We start from the raw sequence: 17,279 nt of genomic DNA, 5'->3' as shown, positions 1-17,279 counted from the left end.
TCCTAATGGTGACTCCTTCCACAAGGGACATAACGTTAATACCCCCAGTGTCCACTGTACTCTTGATTCTCCCAAGGGCAAATGTGTGGTCCAAATTCCATTACTTCCCACCCATACTGTGGGTCCTAATGATTTTGCCATGTCCTGCCGACAGTCTATATCTCTCCAAGTCTCACTGTTTGTTAGGTGAGACCAGGTGTCATTAAGAAAGGTACAATAATTTCTACAAACACATCCTAACCTTAGAGCTTGAGCCACAGTCATGAGTCACTGTATCTCAGGATTCTTACTAGTACAAGTGTATACTTGAGTGCAATTCCACTTTTCTTTTATCTTTGGATCCTTTGGCCTTGACCTTATGAAATCAAGATATTTTATACTCACCTGTAAGGGACCTTCTGGGAGGCCTGGATTACCTTCCCAGTCCAGACACCACCGAACTGGCTGGATATATTCCCATTGTCCCGTTTGAGGGCTGTTACATATTTCTGGTATTTGACATCCCCAAGGGGTATTAGTGCAGTCTGTAAGCCAATAAATATTTCCTGAGGTTATTTCCAGATATGGTTTTGAGATATTACAATTCTCAACAGTATCATTCTTATGTGTCCATTGTAAAAAAAATCTATTTGAAAAAATTAAATTACCACTTTTTAATTTCTACAAGAAAAAGCAACACTATTTTAGTAATTACATTCCACATGAGCAATACAAAAGTATACCTAAATCTAATGTAAGCTGGCTCACTGTGTTGGTTTTGCTTAGCCCAGAACATCAGCAAGGTATCTTTAGCATCTAGGGGAAATTGAAACCCTTCAAAAGCTGTTGTGGTAGGCCTGAAGAAGTGGCTGAAGGTTTGGGAGAAAACACAACCCTGTGTTCATGTGCTGGTTTTGCTTAGCCCAATTTTTGCTAGTGGGGGGGGGGAGGGCACAAAGATGGCTCTTGTGTGTCCTGTATGAATGTTCTGGAAGTTTTTACCATGTCCAGCAGACCCAATCTCTGATGGCTCTAAAGATGATGGACATGCTGCTGGCCAAGTCTGGAGCATTAAAGATGTTAGTTATGCCTCTGTGATAACATATTTAAGAAGAAATCAAAACAATGGGTGCACGCACTTCTTTTTAGCCAGAGGAGGAGGAGGAGGAGGAGGTGAGAATATGTGAGGGAAAACAACATGGAGACACCAAGGTCAGTGAAGAAGGTGGGGGAGGAGGTGCTCCAGGCACCGGAGCCAAAAATCCTCTGCCAGCTGTGGTGAAGACCATGGGGGAACAGGTTGTCCCCCTGCATCCCATGGGGTCCATAGGGGGTGCAGAGGTCCACCCACAGCCCATGGGGAGGTGCCCACGCCAGAGCGGGTGGATGCCTGGAGGAAGCTGTCATCCAGCGGGAGTCCCAGTGGAGGAAAAGGCCTTGCTCCCGAGACGGAAACAGCCTGGCCTCAGTGCGGAGGTCTGCACCCCATGGATGAAGGACTCATGTTGCAGCAGATTCGGGCGGGCTGCTGCTCCTGAGATTGGACCCATGCCAAAGAAGTTTGCAGAGGACTGTCTCCTGTGGGAGGGACCCCATGGCAACGTAGACTCCTCCTCTCCCTGAGCAGCAGAAGAAATTTCGGTAATGGACTGACCAAAAACCCCCATACCCTGCCCCCCCCCGTGCTGTTGGTGGGAAGGGGGGGGGTGAGCAAAGAAATGGTGTCTTAAGAGCTTATTTTTATTTCTCATTTATCCTCCAACTCTGTTAGCAATAAATCACTTTGCAACTTTATGTTTTCAGCCTGTTTTGCTCTCGGTGTGTTCTCCCACGGTTCCTTATCTCAACTCATGAGCCCTGTGTGTGTGTGTTAGTTTTCTTTTTCTTCTCCTCTGCACAGCTGCGGCAGGGGAGAGCGGAGAGAGCAGATGTTGTAGGTGCCTGGCATTTGGCCAGGGTCAAACCACAACACTCACTGTATCATAGGTAGAAGTCCTATCAAGTACAGGAGGAAAAAACACCATTTAAGATCCATTGTACATCTGTTTAAATACACTTTAAAATTAGGATATTTGAAATTGCAATTTCCGTGTGTCTCTTCCTTTTCAAACTTGGACTCAGAATACTTATCTTAAAGACATAAACAGTCTCCCCCAGTATTCCCTCTAATACATTTGTTTGGGTTTTTTTTCCTTTAAAGAATATACCAAAGCAAATTCAGTCAAAATGAGCCAAAAAAGTGTTTATTAAGATAACAAAATATTCAGGACTCATCAGAAAGTGCTTGCTATATGAAAAAAAAATCACATATACAACAAAAATAAAATGACCACATGTGTTAAAATGTCCATTTCCTAAAGCAGCCGCATGTTTCATAATGTTTTGGTTTCAGAATAATGATTAGTATTCCTCATTTATTTATATTTCCCAATATCAGCGACAGGATATGAAGAACTACACTGTTAACAGAAGAAAATATGTGTTTGGGAGAGCTTGCAAAATAAAGACAAAAATAAATAAGGTTTGGAGTTTTGTTGGTTTTGCACGGCCTGGTTTTCGATAGTGGGGGATGCACAGAGGTAGCTTCTATGAGAAGTTTCTAGAAGCTTCCACCATGTCTGGCAGAGCCAATCCCTGATGGCTCTGAATGTGGACATGCCACTTGCCAAGGCTGGGCCAATTAGAGATGATGGTATTGCCTCTGTAATAACATATTAAAGAAGAAAATCAAAACAAAGTTGTGCATGCGCCGTTTTGATTCTAGACAGAGAAGAGGAGGAGGTGAGAACACGTGAGGGAAACAGCATGGAGACACCAAGGTCAGTGAAGGAGGATGGGGAGGAGGTGCTCCAGGCACCAGAGCTGAGATTCCTCTGCAGGCCATGGTAATGACCATGGTGAAGTAGCTGTCCCCCTTCAGCCCATGGGGGTCCACGGGGAATGCAGAGATCCACTCGCAGCCCGTGGGGGAGGTGCCCACACCAGAGCAGGTGGATGCCTGGAGGAGGCTATGATCCAGTGGGAGACCCAGTGGAGAGAGGGGCCCCCTGCTTCCAGGCTGGAGCAGCCTGTCCTTGAAGGACTGCACCCTGTGGAAGAGTGACCCAAGCCGCAGCAGTTTTGGGAGGACTATCTGTCTGTGGGAGGAACTCATGTTGCAGCTGTTTTGGGAGGACTGCTGCTCGTGAGATGGACCCACGTTGGAGAGGTTCATGGAGAACTATCCTGTTGTGGTACAAACTGTATTTCCCCACCCCTTTTTCTCCCTTATATGGTTACCTTTCTCCTATTGTGCTGCCTTCCCCACCCCACGTGGTCCTGGCCACTCCCTCGGGTTTTCCTTATTGGTTCCTCTTGGGGAAGATGAAATTGGAAAGCCTTATAGATATGATTACCTTGCAAAAGATGCTGAAAATATGGAAGGTATAAGGAAGATTAAGACAAGTTTTGAGTTGATGAGTAACTAGGAAACAATGGTATAGCCACTGAAGGTAATCCTCCTTCTTGATAGAACAATGCCCTCTGCCTAGGCAGGTCCAAAGGTCAGAGCAGACCCTGCCTGCCTGGTAGAGATTCCAAAAAGCAGTTTTTTAAGGTTTAAAATATAACCCCGTATGGTAATGTGATGATTCTTATAGGTTGTATGTAAATGCTGTAGGGTTTGTAGCTTGTCTTAGATTGGTTAGAGAATTAGAATATTCAACACAGAAGATGATTTATTGTATTGTAAACAGCAAATCGCTCTCTCTTTTCCTCTCTCTTTTTGCCTCTCTCTCTCCCTGTCCCTCTTGCTTCTCTGTCGCTGTTGAACCGCTAGCAGAGAAAAGAAGTCCAGGTTTAAAGTGTGGCATCAAGAAGAAGGTTTTATTATTTAATTCCAACTTATATAGACTTTTCAAAGGTCACCCAGATTGGTCAGTTTGAAACCTCCCCCTAGGCCTGATTGGCCAGGCCTGAACTGTCCATATCTTGAGAAGCTGTTTCAACAACATCCAAACTTTATCTTTGTTTATAAAAACACAGGAAGAAGAGAGAAAGAATTCTCATGGGAAAGGTCTGTGCTAGCCACACTTCTCTGGCCTGCTTTGAGCTGTGTCTTGCAGCCTAGCAGGCCTCTCACACCCACGCTCCTTCACAATAAACTCTCATGCTCTAAAACCCATCTTTAGAGATCTCTTGTTTCTATTTTATCCTCATAACCAAATCCCACAGAGTTAAATCCTACAGGTTCCTGTACCCTAACTCTGCCCATGCACCACCCCTGTGCCCAGAGATCCCTGGGCCAATGTGCTGTTCCCGCTCCCCTGTGTCTACAGAAAACTCCTCACCCTCCGCCATGTCGTTGTCTATGCACCAGGGACGTCTGTGCATGTGGACGTCTGTGCACATGTGTCTGTGCATGTGAGGTCTTCGCCCATGAGGCATCTCTGCCTCTGGGAGGTCTTTGGCCTCTGCTTCACCATGCGAATAAACATCTTACATGGACACCGTGCATAGACCCTTCTTGACTCCTTTACCACCGCCGCGTTGTGGAACAGCAGACAAAACCAGAGCTAGCCTTATGGCTCTCCAGCTGGTAAGAGCGCAGTGTCTGGCCCTCGGAGGGAGAGTTTAGTGCACTGAGGCGCTGAACCAGGCTGGGCAGAGACGCTCTCCAGTAAGGTCTGCTATACCATTCCTTTAGACTGCAACACTATCCCCTGTGGGAAGGGACCCCACGGTCTCACAGGAAAACAATTTCTCTCCCTGAACAGTGGAAGAAAACCTCAGGTGATGAACTGACTAAAACCCCCACTCCCCTGTCTCCCTGCGCTGTCGGTGGGAAGGAAGGAGGGGGGGTTGGGGGAAGAAAAGGTATTTTTAAGGGGTTATTTTACTTATTATCCTCCTCTGATTTTGTTAGTAATAAACCAACTTTGTATCTCTAAGATGATCCTGTTTTGCCCTTGGAGTATTTTCTCATGGTCCTTATCTCAACTCATGAACTCTTCATTTAAATTTTTCTCTCCTGTGTTCAGCTGTAGCAGGAGAGGGTCAATGAGAGGCTTTTGTGGGTGCCTGACATTTGGCCAGCATCAAACCACAACAAGGGTGGACAGCATCTTGTGCCTCTAAGTAGGCACAGTGACATACATGTTGATATTCAGAATGTGTTCAGCAGAACTTAATACAACTTGGCACAGAACTTCACAATCAGTTTTGTCAAAATAAGATTTTTCCTTCCTTTATAAAATAAGAGCAGAGAATATCACTTTTGCTTATTCTAATAATCATCTGTCATCACAGCTTTTTCCACCATTACAAGCACTCTAGTTTCTCTCTCTGTACCTCTTGCTGCTGCCTATATTTAGACTCCTGGAAAATTTTCTCTACTTGTTTTGCAGAGTCGTGACTGTCTTCTTACAGCATGTTAATAGCCGGCAAGGCAAAGGGAATCTTCTCCCAGAGAAGTGAGTTATTCAGCAGTCTCACAGGTATCACAGAGTTGTATTTGTGCTGTTGGTTAAGTGGACTGAAAAGGGAGGTGTAAGAGAGACTCATACTAAGGTTCATTCAGAAATTTTTCCTGTCAGTAATATAGTATATACTGAGCCATTCACAGCATCACTTAAGTTTTCTGAGACTTGTTCACCACAAGGCATGTCTGCAGAAATTATTCCAGGTTTAATAGAAAATTTATTCTGCAGCAGGTTCTGGATCCAGATAGTTTATCTACATCATTCTCAGTGTGCAGAACCACAAACCTTCAGAAAATGTTCTCAGTCTTCTCAGTACTGCTGCAAACTCCCAGAGCTGTGCTTGCAGGCTCCCTGATTTCAGAAGAGAGGCTGCACAATTCATTAATTTGCTTGGAGTCTCTCTGACCTGTACTCATGTTGTCAGCCTTTTTGCTGCTATCTGGTGAAGGAGTTTGTTTGGAATTATTACTGCCCATTATAACAAACACATGTTCAAAAACTATTTGCCAATGTGATTATTTTTGAAATAACACAACCTAGTTTGACTGGGGGAAGCTATTATTCATGCTAATGAAAGAAGGCAGAAATGCTGAAAGAAAAGCTGATAATTCCTTTTATAGAAGCTAATAATTAAGATATCACATTAAAAAACCCTGCCAAAACCCACACACATGATTTTTAGATTTATGCAGAAAGAGCATGCAAGTACAACTCTTTCATGAGTGCTTAGAGTACTATGTATACCTCTAAACCAGAAAGATGACACTAAATTGCATCAAAGTCAGGAAAAAAGCAAAAATCATTATATAATATAGTGTGGTATTTTAAATGAACATATCAAAAATGTACCAAATCCTGCAATACATAGAATATAAATATGACTAAACAAATACAAAGCCATGGATAAACATATGCTTTATCAAAGTTCAAAATGCATTCCACAAATGAGTTGAAGAAACATGTGGACATATGGCAGAAGTGGGATAAGACCTAAAGGAATGAAAAGAATTTAAGTGGTTTAAATGGTAACCGGAGGAAGCCTATATGCTGCAAAGTAATATTATGCATGCAGTCTCTGAGAAGAGAGCATTGATTGATGAACTCTAAGAACTTGCCTCTAATAAAGATATTTAATTAATTTGCACAATGAGAGAGGTGTAATGCCATATAAGTACAGTGAGAAAAGGAAAATCAGGGAAAAGTGAAGTAATTTAGGGTACCAAACTTCCATTTAAAATTTTGTTCACTGCAAACTCAGGATTCCTTCATTGTTTTAACAAACATAAACTAATGTTAACAAAGCAGGATGTGATTTGCTGGTAGACATTATGAGACTGGTATAGTTGGAAAAATTAGACAATTTTTTGGGTGCACAAACTTGGAAATCAGGCTTGATTGCCTGAAAGTTTGGTCATTTCTCCTTAACATACCAGATATGTAATAAAATATATTACTTCTTCCAGCAACCCATGTCCCATCTTTGTCCTTTAGACCATCATGGATACGACAAAATACCATTGTGACAAAGGCATGAAACAATAAAATAATTTAATAATAATGCCACAGTTCATTTTACTAATCAGATTAGCCATAACCCTGTTAGATGTTTGCTTTGGAATATAGCATCAAGAAAATGAGTTCACCAAGAACAAAACTGGCTCCAGTCCTGTCAACTGACATTTATAAACTGAAATTCAAAAGGCTATTTTCTTCATCATTAAAGTGTTCCTGGTTTATGAACATACTCAAGAAACTTAAAACTTTCTTTTGTTCCTTGGTAATTTGCTTCCCTTCCGCATCATACCCAGGGTCTGTTAAACATGTGTTTGGTGCTAATTTGAAACATCTTTTTTTAAGAGGAATGCATATAGGCTGTACAGATACAATCCACAAAAAGAACTATAGTATCTGACTTATCATCTGTGACATAATTAAAAGATAGCTGAACTGTTCTTGTTCATCTGAAAGCCTGTGGGCACGTGTAGACATGCATACATACACACACTAATACATTTGTACAGTGGTAGGAATCTCTTGGCAATACTGGAACAGTTTTCACTTCGGTTGAACAGTACAGCCTTGTGACATATATATGCAGTACTCTAATTATATGCCTTCCTATTAATACTATAGAACTAATGCACAGCTACCGAGATTTGTTCTGTTCCCACGAGCAGTAGTTCCTCTCCCAAATAATTCTGTTAACATTTACTTCATGTTTACTCCATTTTATTTGCAGTCACATCTGAAACATGGACAATTCATCCAATGATCAGCCAATCCCTGAAACTACTGGCCCAGGAATGTAAACCTAACTCCAAATTTGGTAATTCTGGTTTGTTTTGGAAGGACTACTCCTGCCATTACAGATATAATGCTGATGGACTAATTCTTATATGGTTAAAAATGGATCAGAAGTTAGACTAATTTGTCTTCCTTGCTGGGGCCAAAGACGTATAGAGAAGCAATGCAACCCATATATGTCATATATGAGATGACGCCAGGAGGTTTTTGAAGTTTAAGAAATAATGCCAGCATAGGCTTCAAGCATTAGACAGGAAGACTGAACATAGGCTTGTAACTGAAAAGAAAGAGTAGGAATAAAAATTGGTAAATCCGTGTCATTATCCCTTGGGGAGACAATGATTTTGTCCAAGATCCAAAATGAAGTTTTATATTATTGTAATCTGCTCTTTGGGAAATATATTTTTGCAGGCACAACACAATAATGAACCTAGGTCATATCTTATCAGGAGCTAACAGTGCCAGCCTGAGCTGTGACTAGACAAAATTACAAGTGCTATAGCTATTCTCCTGCAGGTACACTAAAGGGGGTTTGACTATGAGTCAATCATTTGATGCTATAAATATCTGAAGCCCCTTTGAGCTCTCCTGTATGGCAGCAGGCTGCATGGTGGTGATCTCTCCCTTAACAGGGATGCCTCTCAGGATTACTCCTTGGGTTTGAGAGACCTCTAACCTGGCATTAATTATCTAGAACAAGGTAAGCAACATTTTACATTAGGCCTAAAAGTATATTGTATGCTAGTGATGTCTATATATACAGCTATAGCTTAATTATTAGAAGTGTACTAAGTAGAAGAGTGTTTGACCACCATCTAATTATCGGTTAAATCATCATTTGAATCACTGTTAAATTACCATTCAATTATTGCTTAATCACCATTTGATTACCATTTCATTTTCATTCAATCATTGATTATCATTTGATCATCATTTAATCATTAATAAAACCCTTTTAGTTAACCCCATAACTATGGCTTCTCTTAATAATTTACCTATGACACTCAGAAGCATTATTCTTCCAAAAAGCAAATCAGATCTCATTCATATCTTATATGAATGTGAATATATATTATCCCCAGGGAACTACAGGCTGGTCAGTCTCACCTCAGTGCCTGGCAAAATCATGAAGCAGGTCCTCCTAGAAACCATCGTAAGGCACATGGAAAATAAGGAGGGGATTGGTTACAGCCAGCATGGCTTCACTAAAGGCAAATCATGCCTGACAAATTTGGTGGCCTTCTATGATGGGGTTACAGCAGTGGTGGATGAGGAAAGGGCAACAGACATCATCGACCTGGACTTGTGCAAAGCAATTGACACTGTCCTGCACAGCATCCCTGTCTCTAAACTGGAGAGACATGGATTAGATGGATGGAACACTCGATGGACAAAAAATTGGCTGGATGGTTGCAGTCTAAGAGTTGTGGTCAATGGCTTGATGTCCAAGGGGAAAGCAGTGAAATGTGGTGCTTTGGGACTGGCACAGTTTAACATCTTTGTTGGTGACATGGACAGTGGGATCGAGTACACCCTCAGCAAGTTTTCCGACAACACCTAAGCTGTGTGGTGCAATCGACATGCTGGAGAGAAGGGATGGCATCCAGAGGGACCTGGACAGGCTTGAGAGGTGGGCCTATGTGAACCTTGTGAAGTTGAACAAGGCCAAATGCAAGATCCTGCACCTGGGTCAGGGCAATCCCAAGCACAAGTACAGGCTGGGTAGAGAATGGATCAAGACTAGCCTTTGGAAGGAGAACTTGGGGGTGTTTGTGGACAAAAAGCTCAACGTGTCTCAGCAATGTGCACTTGCAGCCCAGAAAGCCAACTGTATCCTGGACTGCATCAGAAGAAGTGTGATAAGCAGGTTGAAGGAGCTGATTTTCCCCCTCTGTTCTACTCTGGTGAGACCCCACCTGGAGTGCTGCATCCAACTCTGGGGCCCTCAACACAAGAAAGATGTTGACCTGTTGGAATGAGTCCAGAGGAGGCCACTAAGTTGATCACAGTGCTGGAACACCTCTGCTATGAAGACAGGCTGAGAGAGTTGGGGCTGTTCAGCCTGGAGAAGAGAAGGCTTCAGGGTGACCTTATAGCAACTTCCAGTACCTAAAGGGGGCCTACAAGAAAGCTGGAGAGGGACTTTTTACAAGGGCATGGAGTGATAGGACAAGGGGGAATGGCTTCAAACTGAAAGAGGGCAGGTTTAGATTAGGTATTAGGAAGAAATTCTTTATTGTGAGACTGGTGAGGCACTGGCATAGGTTGCCCAGAGAGGTTGTGGACTGCCCATCCCTGGAAGTGTTCAAGGCCAGACTGGATGGGGCTCTAGGCACCTTGGTCTAGTGGAAGGTTCCCTGCCCATGGTAGGGGGGTTGGAACTAGATGATCTTTAAGGTCCCTTCCAACCTAAACTATTCTATGATTAATTTGTATTTTCCCGGCACAATATTCACAGCGTCTTTTTGTCTTATTCAAATTCCCCCCCCTTCAAACTAAAAAAACAACGAACATTTCAGGACGTGAAAACCCATTATGCAAACATAAAACATCAAAGGAATAGTTGAAACTTTTCACAACTTCAAACACAGTTCTATCTCATTTAACACAGGGTGATTTAGTTGCATATCACATCACTAACTGAAGTATTATTGTCATATATACAGCTTTAACAAAGAAATAATTTAAAAAAAGAAAAATATAAATGTGTTGTGATTTTTTTCACCCAGCGTTGAAGTGGTAGCATGTATTCTATTGTATCCTATCCAATTGTTTATTTTAAAAAATATATACAATTTTCAAATATGTGGCATGTTTTTCATAAGCCATTTTTAAGGCATTGCTGCAGATGATACAGTATTATACCAGAGGTTTAGTTCAGATACCCAACTTCAATGCAAAATTCAAGTCCACTAAACCTCAGCAGGAATAATATTGAGCTAAACAGCGCCATTCAACACATTCAAATGTTAAAAAAAAGTTAGGCATGTATGCGACAGCCAGATAATACTTCGTTTACCCCATTGTTTACTAATTTTGACAGTACATAAAGCTGACAGTGGAAAATAGTTTCCATTTTTGAAACAAATGTTTTTGTTGTGATTAAAGCTACTCAACAAGTGATATTCAGGCTTCAGATTATATCAGACACTATGAAAATTATATCATGTTGTATCTGACTCTAGCACCTAAATCACTAGTGTCAGATAAATTACCATTCATTAACATTTGTGTAATGAAACAAAAAAAAACCCTGAAGATCAGTTGCTGAAACATAAGGATAAAGCATATAGGTACAGTCAAGAACATTGTGTGCAGGCATAAAAAGAAAGCATTAGTTTTTGAGTTCTGATCTTTGAGATTCTGTTACAATTTCAGGTAAGCTTGTACCTCAAAAATGGAACTGCAATATTGCAAGTTCAATACAAGATAGAAAGACATTATACATAATTCTGAATAAAATATTAAGCTTTTTAATACCCCTGTGACCTTTTAACTAATTTTTGAACTGTTAAAGTTTTTCTCTTCAGTTCTGAAAGTGTAGTTTATAAGTTTACAATAGAGACAAGGAGAATTTTTTTAAACTACCACACCATTTTAAAGTCATCTTAGGTCATCTTAGATCGATTATTCGGTGTTCAAGTGCATGTGTAAATCCTGTCAAATTTTTCCTGTAAAATAATACAGGCAATTAATGAGAATTCAGCATTCTTTCTCTGCTTGCTGAAAACTAGTTTAAGTGGAATATTTTTTAATTAGAGCTAGTAAATATTTTTTTTTATCTTAGTTTTGTTTGTGTGCACTTAAAAACTGGTCCAAGTTAATTATTCCTCAAGAACCATCTGAAGAAGTCTTTCCTTATTTTGACTAGCTCAATTAAAGGTACTTGTATGTACATACATTTACTATCTTCCACATCCAAATAAACTAAGATTTTATTACAATACATAAACTAAAGATATGAACAGTGGAAGCAATGCAGCTACAAATCTACCAAAAAGATATCACAAAATGTTTAAAACATTTTTGACCACTAACAGAAGAGTAGCAATTACATGCACAAGGTCATAATGTATCAGTGCACCAAACAGGGAAATAAAGCACACAGCACTCACACAATGTAGTATTAGTATTAAATGGGCTTCTTAATAGGAATACAATTTAATTAAAAGCTTTGCATGTGCCTAATGGATGCAGTATAACTGGTGCTGGTGCTGTACTGCTTGATAAAAAACAATCTCTGGTCTTAAATGTGACAAACAGCAGCACTGGTACAGAGATTGCATAGCTTCAGTAACAAAGTTACAATATTTCCCATTTTATTGCATTTTTTAAAACAACTTGGGGATTTAAATTTTTTGAATAGAGAAAGCACATTTCTCAAACAGTCTCAGTTTAGAAGTTGTTTAGTAAAACATTGTAAAAGAAGAAATGCATTATATTTTAATGTAGAAAAGTGTGTGTTTAGACAAATACACTCAAGTATAAAATTTAGCAGGTTTTGAAGGTGGAGATTTACCAGGCAGGTGGAGAATTTGCAACATTATGTAGTATCAAGCTTGCAACAATTTTACAGATAAGCAAAGGATATAATTGGATTTTTTTTTTGTTACAGCAAATCAAAACAGTGCAATACATCTCACAACTACAGTTCATCACATTAGCTTGTTTATAATCCAACACATTCAGCCTGAAAATTCAAGTAAAATCAAATTTTAATGAGTATTGTCTTTCACAGACACTAGATTGTCAGGTTCTTTTCAAGCATTATAGCACAAACAGGCAATCAAACTCAATTTGGATTAAAATCAGCAAAACCAAAGAGAAACTGGTCATTGCCAGATATTTAACACAAGTATCAGAAAAAATTGTTTACTCTATATTTAAAATTGGGTGTCCTTTTCATAACTTTTGTGATATGTTTTGTGATTTTAATCAATGAGGAAGGGTATACATTTAGATGCTTCATATATTTAGTTCCTTGTACTTTCAATTACTTGGAGAACAGTAATTTCACGAGTGAATAGCACAATGACCTGAAGCATTATCACTACCAGTTATGATGCAACACGAGTTGTTGAGGTTCTTTTATCTGAGAAGAAGCTTTTGAGGAGAAATACCTGCCCAATACTAACTACAAGAAGAATGATTGCCTCCCCTATTGACCAATAGGCTACTCTTGTGTTTAAATCCTCTGCTCTGCTGCGGCCTTGTGCTTCTCTCAACCGGAAATGAGTCTGATAATCAATGACAGACTTCAGAGCTTCATGAATCGAAACACATGCAGACTCCATCTAGAGAAGCAAATAAATATACATGCTCAATTAAGAACTCTTCTAATGCTTGTTCTGTGAAGTTCTGCGGTTTGACATTTAAAATTAGGATTCACATAGCTTTACAAATTAATTATCTCAGTCCACTGTCAGACTGAAATACTATAAATCTAACATATTAATCAAGTTTTAAACACAGGGATGTGACTGACTTAAGTACCAAAGCGTGCAAAACTATAGATGTAATAAAAAGTGATGCACTCTAAGAGCCAGAAAATGAATATTAAAATTCATGCATGTTTGGGTTCAAAAGTAAATATAAACAATGTGTTGAAATATGCCAGTGATCCAACATTTGCTAATTCCACATACACCACTAAAATAAGTAGTAAATCTTTCTCAAGATTTGCATAGCTAGTAAGCTTCTTATATCATTAAGATTTGCATAGTAGATATTAAAACACTTTTAGATTTCAGAAGTATGTGATTCTTCACCACATAATACCCAAACTTCAGTTTCCCAAAAGCCTGAAATCTAGATTGCTGACTTCAACATGTTCTTTTGGCAGGAGATCCTTATATTAGTCACATATGTAAAAAGCGATTAGATAAAGGACAACTGTTATCTTTCAGTGTTCCTGGATGCTCCCTACCATATTAATATAATAAACACTCAAGACCAATTTGCCCAACTAAATGTGTTATCTTTCATAAAAATCACATACCTTTTTCTAACATGAAAAATCTTAAACCTTTTCAATATACGTACTACAGGGCTTTCCAAGACCTAGATCTTTTTTACGCATAAACCTCTTCCATTTTCGGTTTATCTTCTGAAAGTAAGAGTCAATACCCATGATTGTTTAAAGTGAAATTTGGTAACAACTATAGCGTAAGAATGTTAGAATTCATGAAGTTACTGTTCCAAGTGAAGTTGGGATGATTTCGTTTGGGCAGAAGTGGTATAAAACTAAAATTATGAAGAAAGAAAGAAACATTAGGAAAAAAAGTCTGGAGCAAGAATACTGCTTTTCCACTTAAGTGTCTTTTAAATTACATATCTAGAAGCCAGTTAAGAATGACTGATTTTGTTAATTTATTTATTTTGCTAGAATTCTCTTCCAATTTTAAAAATGACAGTTACATAAGAGATGAACCATTCAAGTCTTTGCTTCAAAAAAGACTCTAAACTATTTTAATATAAAACCAAATTGTTCTCAAAGTTTCTCCAAAGTTCAGGAATTTTGAAAACCCTAATCCACTGATATTTTACACTTTATAAAATCCACACTTCCACAGACAAGGAACCATGGCATAAAAAAGTTCCCTTAAACTCTAGGCCACTGTATGTTTTCCCTCATTTCCACTTAATCACTTGGTAATTCCTCCTCAGCTCTGCATTCTATAAATCCTAACTTTCAGAAAAGTTTCACTTTTAATAAAAGGGTTTATTTTAAAAAGCTCCAACTCATTCATTTTCAACAGCGATATAGATATCTAATGCAGTTGAATTTGAAAAACATTCCCTCCACCTAACAGTTGCTGCCAAACACAATATTTTACCTGAGTAAGTGCAGTTGCTCTGTTCTCACTAGGAAACAGTGGTGGATCTTCTCCAACCTGGAAATCAAAGTACACAGTTTTGTGTGTGAAAGTAGAGAACTCATTGCTGAAGCAGAATTTGTATGTTCCATTTCTGGATGCAGTAAATGTGAAACTATCATATTGTTTCTTCATCTCTTTGTATAATACAGCACCATCAGGACCTTCTAACCGACAGTCCACATCATAATGACCTCCAGTGATCACCTGAAAAAAACACAATAAATTGTCTTAGAACAGACATTTAGCTAGCATTGCAAATTGTTTGATCTGACAAATGTTTTAAAATGCATTAATTTATAAATCTTTCGAGTTTGAAAAAATCGCCATCCTATGAAAGACTCACAGAACAATTCAAAATAGGTTTTTTTAAATTGAGGATGTGTAATGTCAACAATGTTTTCTAACAGTTTATGAAGGAAACTTTAGTTACTTTGTTTTGAGATACTAGTACTATAGCAAAGGCAAAAGTAGATGAAATTTGATGGAGTAAAGACATTACTGCAATAAATCAGTAATTTACTATATCCAAAAGCCCATCTATACAATTTATTCAGCAAGTTGAGACTGCCAAAATCAATAAACCAGCTCTTTTATGTATGACCTAAACTGTCTAACTAGCCTATTGGGTCAAGCTGCTTTATGTTGCAGGAATGGCATATGTTCAGTAGAACAGGTATTACAGCCTGACTCATTTTTATATGTTCACATCAACAGAGCAATATTCTGGAGGTTATGCTGCCTTACTCCTGCACAATAAATGACAGTAATTCTTTTCAACACCAGCATGTTCAAATTATATCTACAAGTAACTCAAAACTTCATATGATCATCTTGAGAATTGTCAATCTTTGATTATTGTTGGTCCATAGCATGTTCTTCTGTAAAATCACACTAGTTATCCTATCTCCACTACAAGAGCAAATGGCAGTTTAGGTATTCATAGCTTACTGTTCTGTAATGTGATTCTAATAGCTCTCAGGCTTGTAGTTAAATTTAATCCTTGCTCCAAACTTCTTGCCTTTAAGATAAAGCATCCTAAAGGATGAAGAAACTTCTATCCAAAAGCACATCCCTTTTATATGCATACAGCTTTCTAAAATAATACATATTATTTGAAATATGTAAATATCTATTCAAGCACGTGCTATAAAGATTTGTTCAGAGGCGCCAAGCAGCAGAAGCAACATTTCAGATAAGATGCTTGCATAATATAGTTTGAGTGCCCACCAATTTATATCGGTATTACAATCCTAATACTAACGGCAAAAATGAAAAAACAAGAGACTCTCCGGGGGCCGAGGGAAGCACGGAGTACCTGAAATTCGAGGGTGCACTTAGTGTCCTGGACAATCTCCTCGTAAAAACATTGTTTGGCGTTGTCAGGCAGCTCGAAAGTGATTTCGGAGGCCCATGCCGCGCAAGCTACCAGGAGCAGCGTCAGCCACCCCCACGGTCCCGCAGTTCCGTAGCCCCGTAAAAGCATCACTCAGCGTGCAGTGCGGACTAACAGTAACAGAGTTTGAGCCGGGCGGAAAGAGGGCAGCCCCGCATCGGAGGCCAGCAGGCGCAGAGCCCGGAGGAAGATGTCTGCGGCGCCAACCGATCACAACGGAGAAACCTAACTGAGGAAAAGTGCTTCCCTCTCTAAGAGCAACCACGGCGCCTAGTACCGCCCTTACAGAAGCTCTTCCGGGTGAGCCCTCATAGTTTTATATATGTGGTATTCATCGTAGAAGGGAGTGCTCCCTGCCTCTCCCGGGCGCAGTTGCGCGTTTACTGCCTGGCAACGGTTATCAGGGAGCATGACGGTCCGGCATTGCCTTGGGCCCTAGGCCCGGTCTCGGCCGTGACACCAGCGAGCCGAGATGGTGTCCACATTCTCAGGGACGGCCCCTCGGCACCACAAGTACCCTTAGCGCACGCGCGAAGCCCGCTCATGCCGGCTTTGTGCTGATGGGTAGTCAGATTATATAGCTAATTTAATTTTTATTTTAATTCCTCTCTGTCATACCTGCACCACACAGTCCAGGTTCCCCAATACATCAAAACTTTTGTCTCTATGTCCATTGTATGCGACTATCCAGGGGCTAAACTGTTTTCAAATTCCCATAAGACATGATTTAGAGATGAAATAGTGGACTCTCTTCTCTAAGTGCGAGTAAAAAGTATCTTAAGTACTGTCTCTCTGTATATCTTTGAGTTACTGAATATACAGGGTTGAATTTCAGAGTTGTAGTCCCAACTTTCTATGCAATTTAACATTGCTTCAGAGAGATTGTCCTGGTTTTGGCTGGGATAGTTAATTTTCCTCTTAGTAGCTAGTGTCAGGAAAATTAATCCACAAACACCCGAGGTTTATGTCCAAAAAGGAGACAGAGGAGTCCTGTAACTTTATTTCTGGATAAAGGGAGAGGCCATGGGCATTTCCCATGGGGTCTCTCAAATTGTTAAAGGATGCAGCCTGTTTTTATCTTAATCTCCCAGCCGCGTTTATCTCTCTCTTTCTCCGTTGGCTGAGGTACTCGAGAGGTACAGACTTCCTGAATTGCCTAATACAGACCCCCTTCTAATGTACATCCCCCCCCCCTTTATTCTTCTTTTGTGTCTCTGTCCTTTTTCTCTAAGTCCAGGGATTTAGCACAGCCTTGGGTGAGTAACA

At 39.9% G+C, this 17,279-nt stretch overlaps 2 protein-coding genes across 2 annotated transcripts; both read right to left on the bottom strand.

Moving 5' to 3' along the window:
* Positions 1-4,205: 4,205 nt before the first annotated feature.
* On the bottom strand, positions 4,206-5,854 carry TICAM2 (TIR domain containing adaptor molecule 2). Its single transcript, XM_085041718.1, is given in 3 exon segments — positions 4,206-5,549; positions 5,552-5,686; positions 5,689-5,854. Coding segments are annotated over 3 exon segments (573 nt in total). The 3' UTR covers positions 4,206-5,277.
* A 4,421-nt stretch (positions 5,855-10,275) lies between these two features.
* LOC146425595 (transmembrane emp24 domain-containing protein 7-like) lies at positions 10,276-16,494 on the bottom strand. Its single transcript, XM_085041522.1, has 3 exons — positions 15,936-16,494; positions 14,579-14,824; positions 10,276-13,036 (listed from the first exon to the last, which is right to left on the bottom strand). Exons 1-3 carry the CDS (start codon positions 16,101-16,103, stop codon positions 12,800-12,802), a joined length of 651 nt encoding a protein of 216 aa, XP_084897648.1. The 5' UTR covers positions 16,104-16,494; the 3' UTR covers positions 10,276-12,799.
* Between the last annotated feature and the right edge of the window lie 785 nt (positions 16,495-17,279).

This window comes from Lichenostomus cassidix, chromosome W, assembly GCF_008360975.1.
Source record: "Lichenostomus cassidix isolate B80296 chromosome W, HeHo_3.0, whole genome shotgun sequence".
Classification (NCBI taxonomy): domain Eukaryota; kingdom Metazoa; phylum Chordata; class Aves; order Passeriformes; family Meliphagidae; genus Lichenostomus; species Lichenostomus cassidix.
This window is presented reverse-complemented; position numbering and strand designations above follow the sequence as displayed.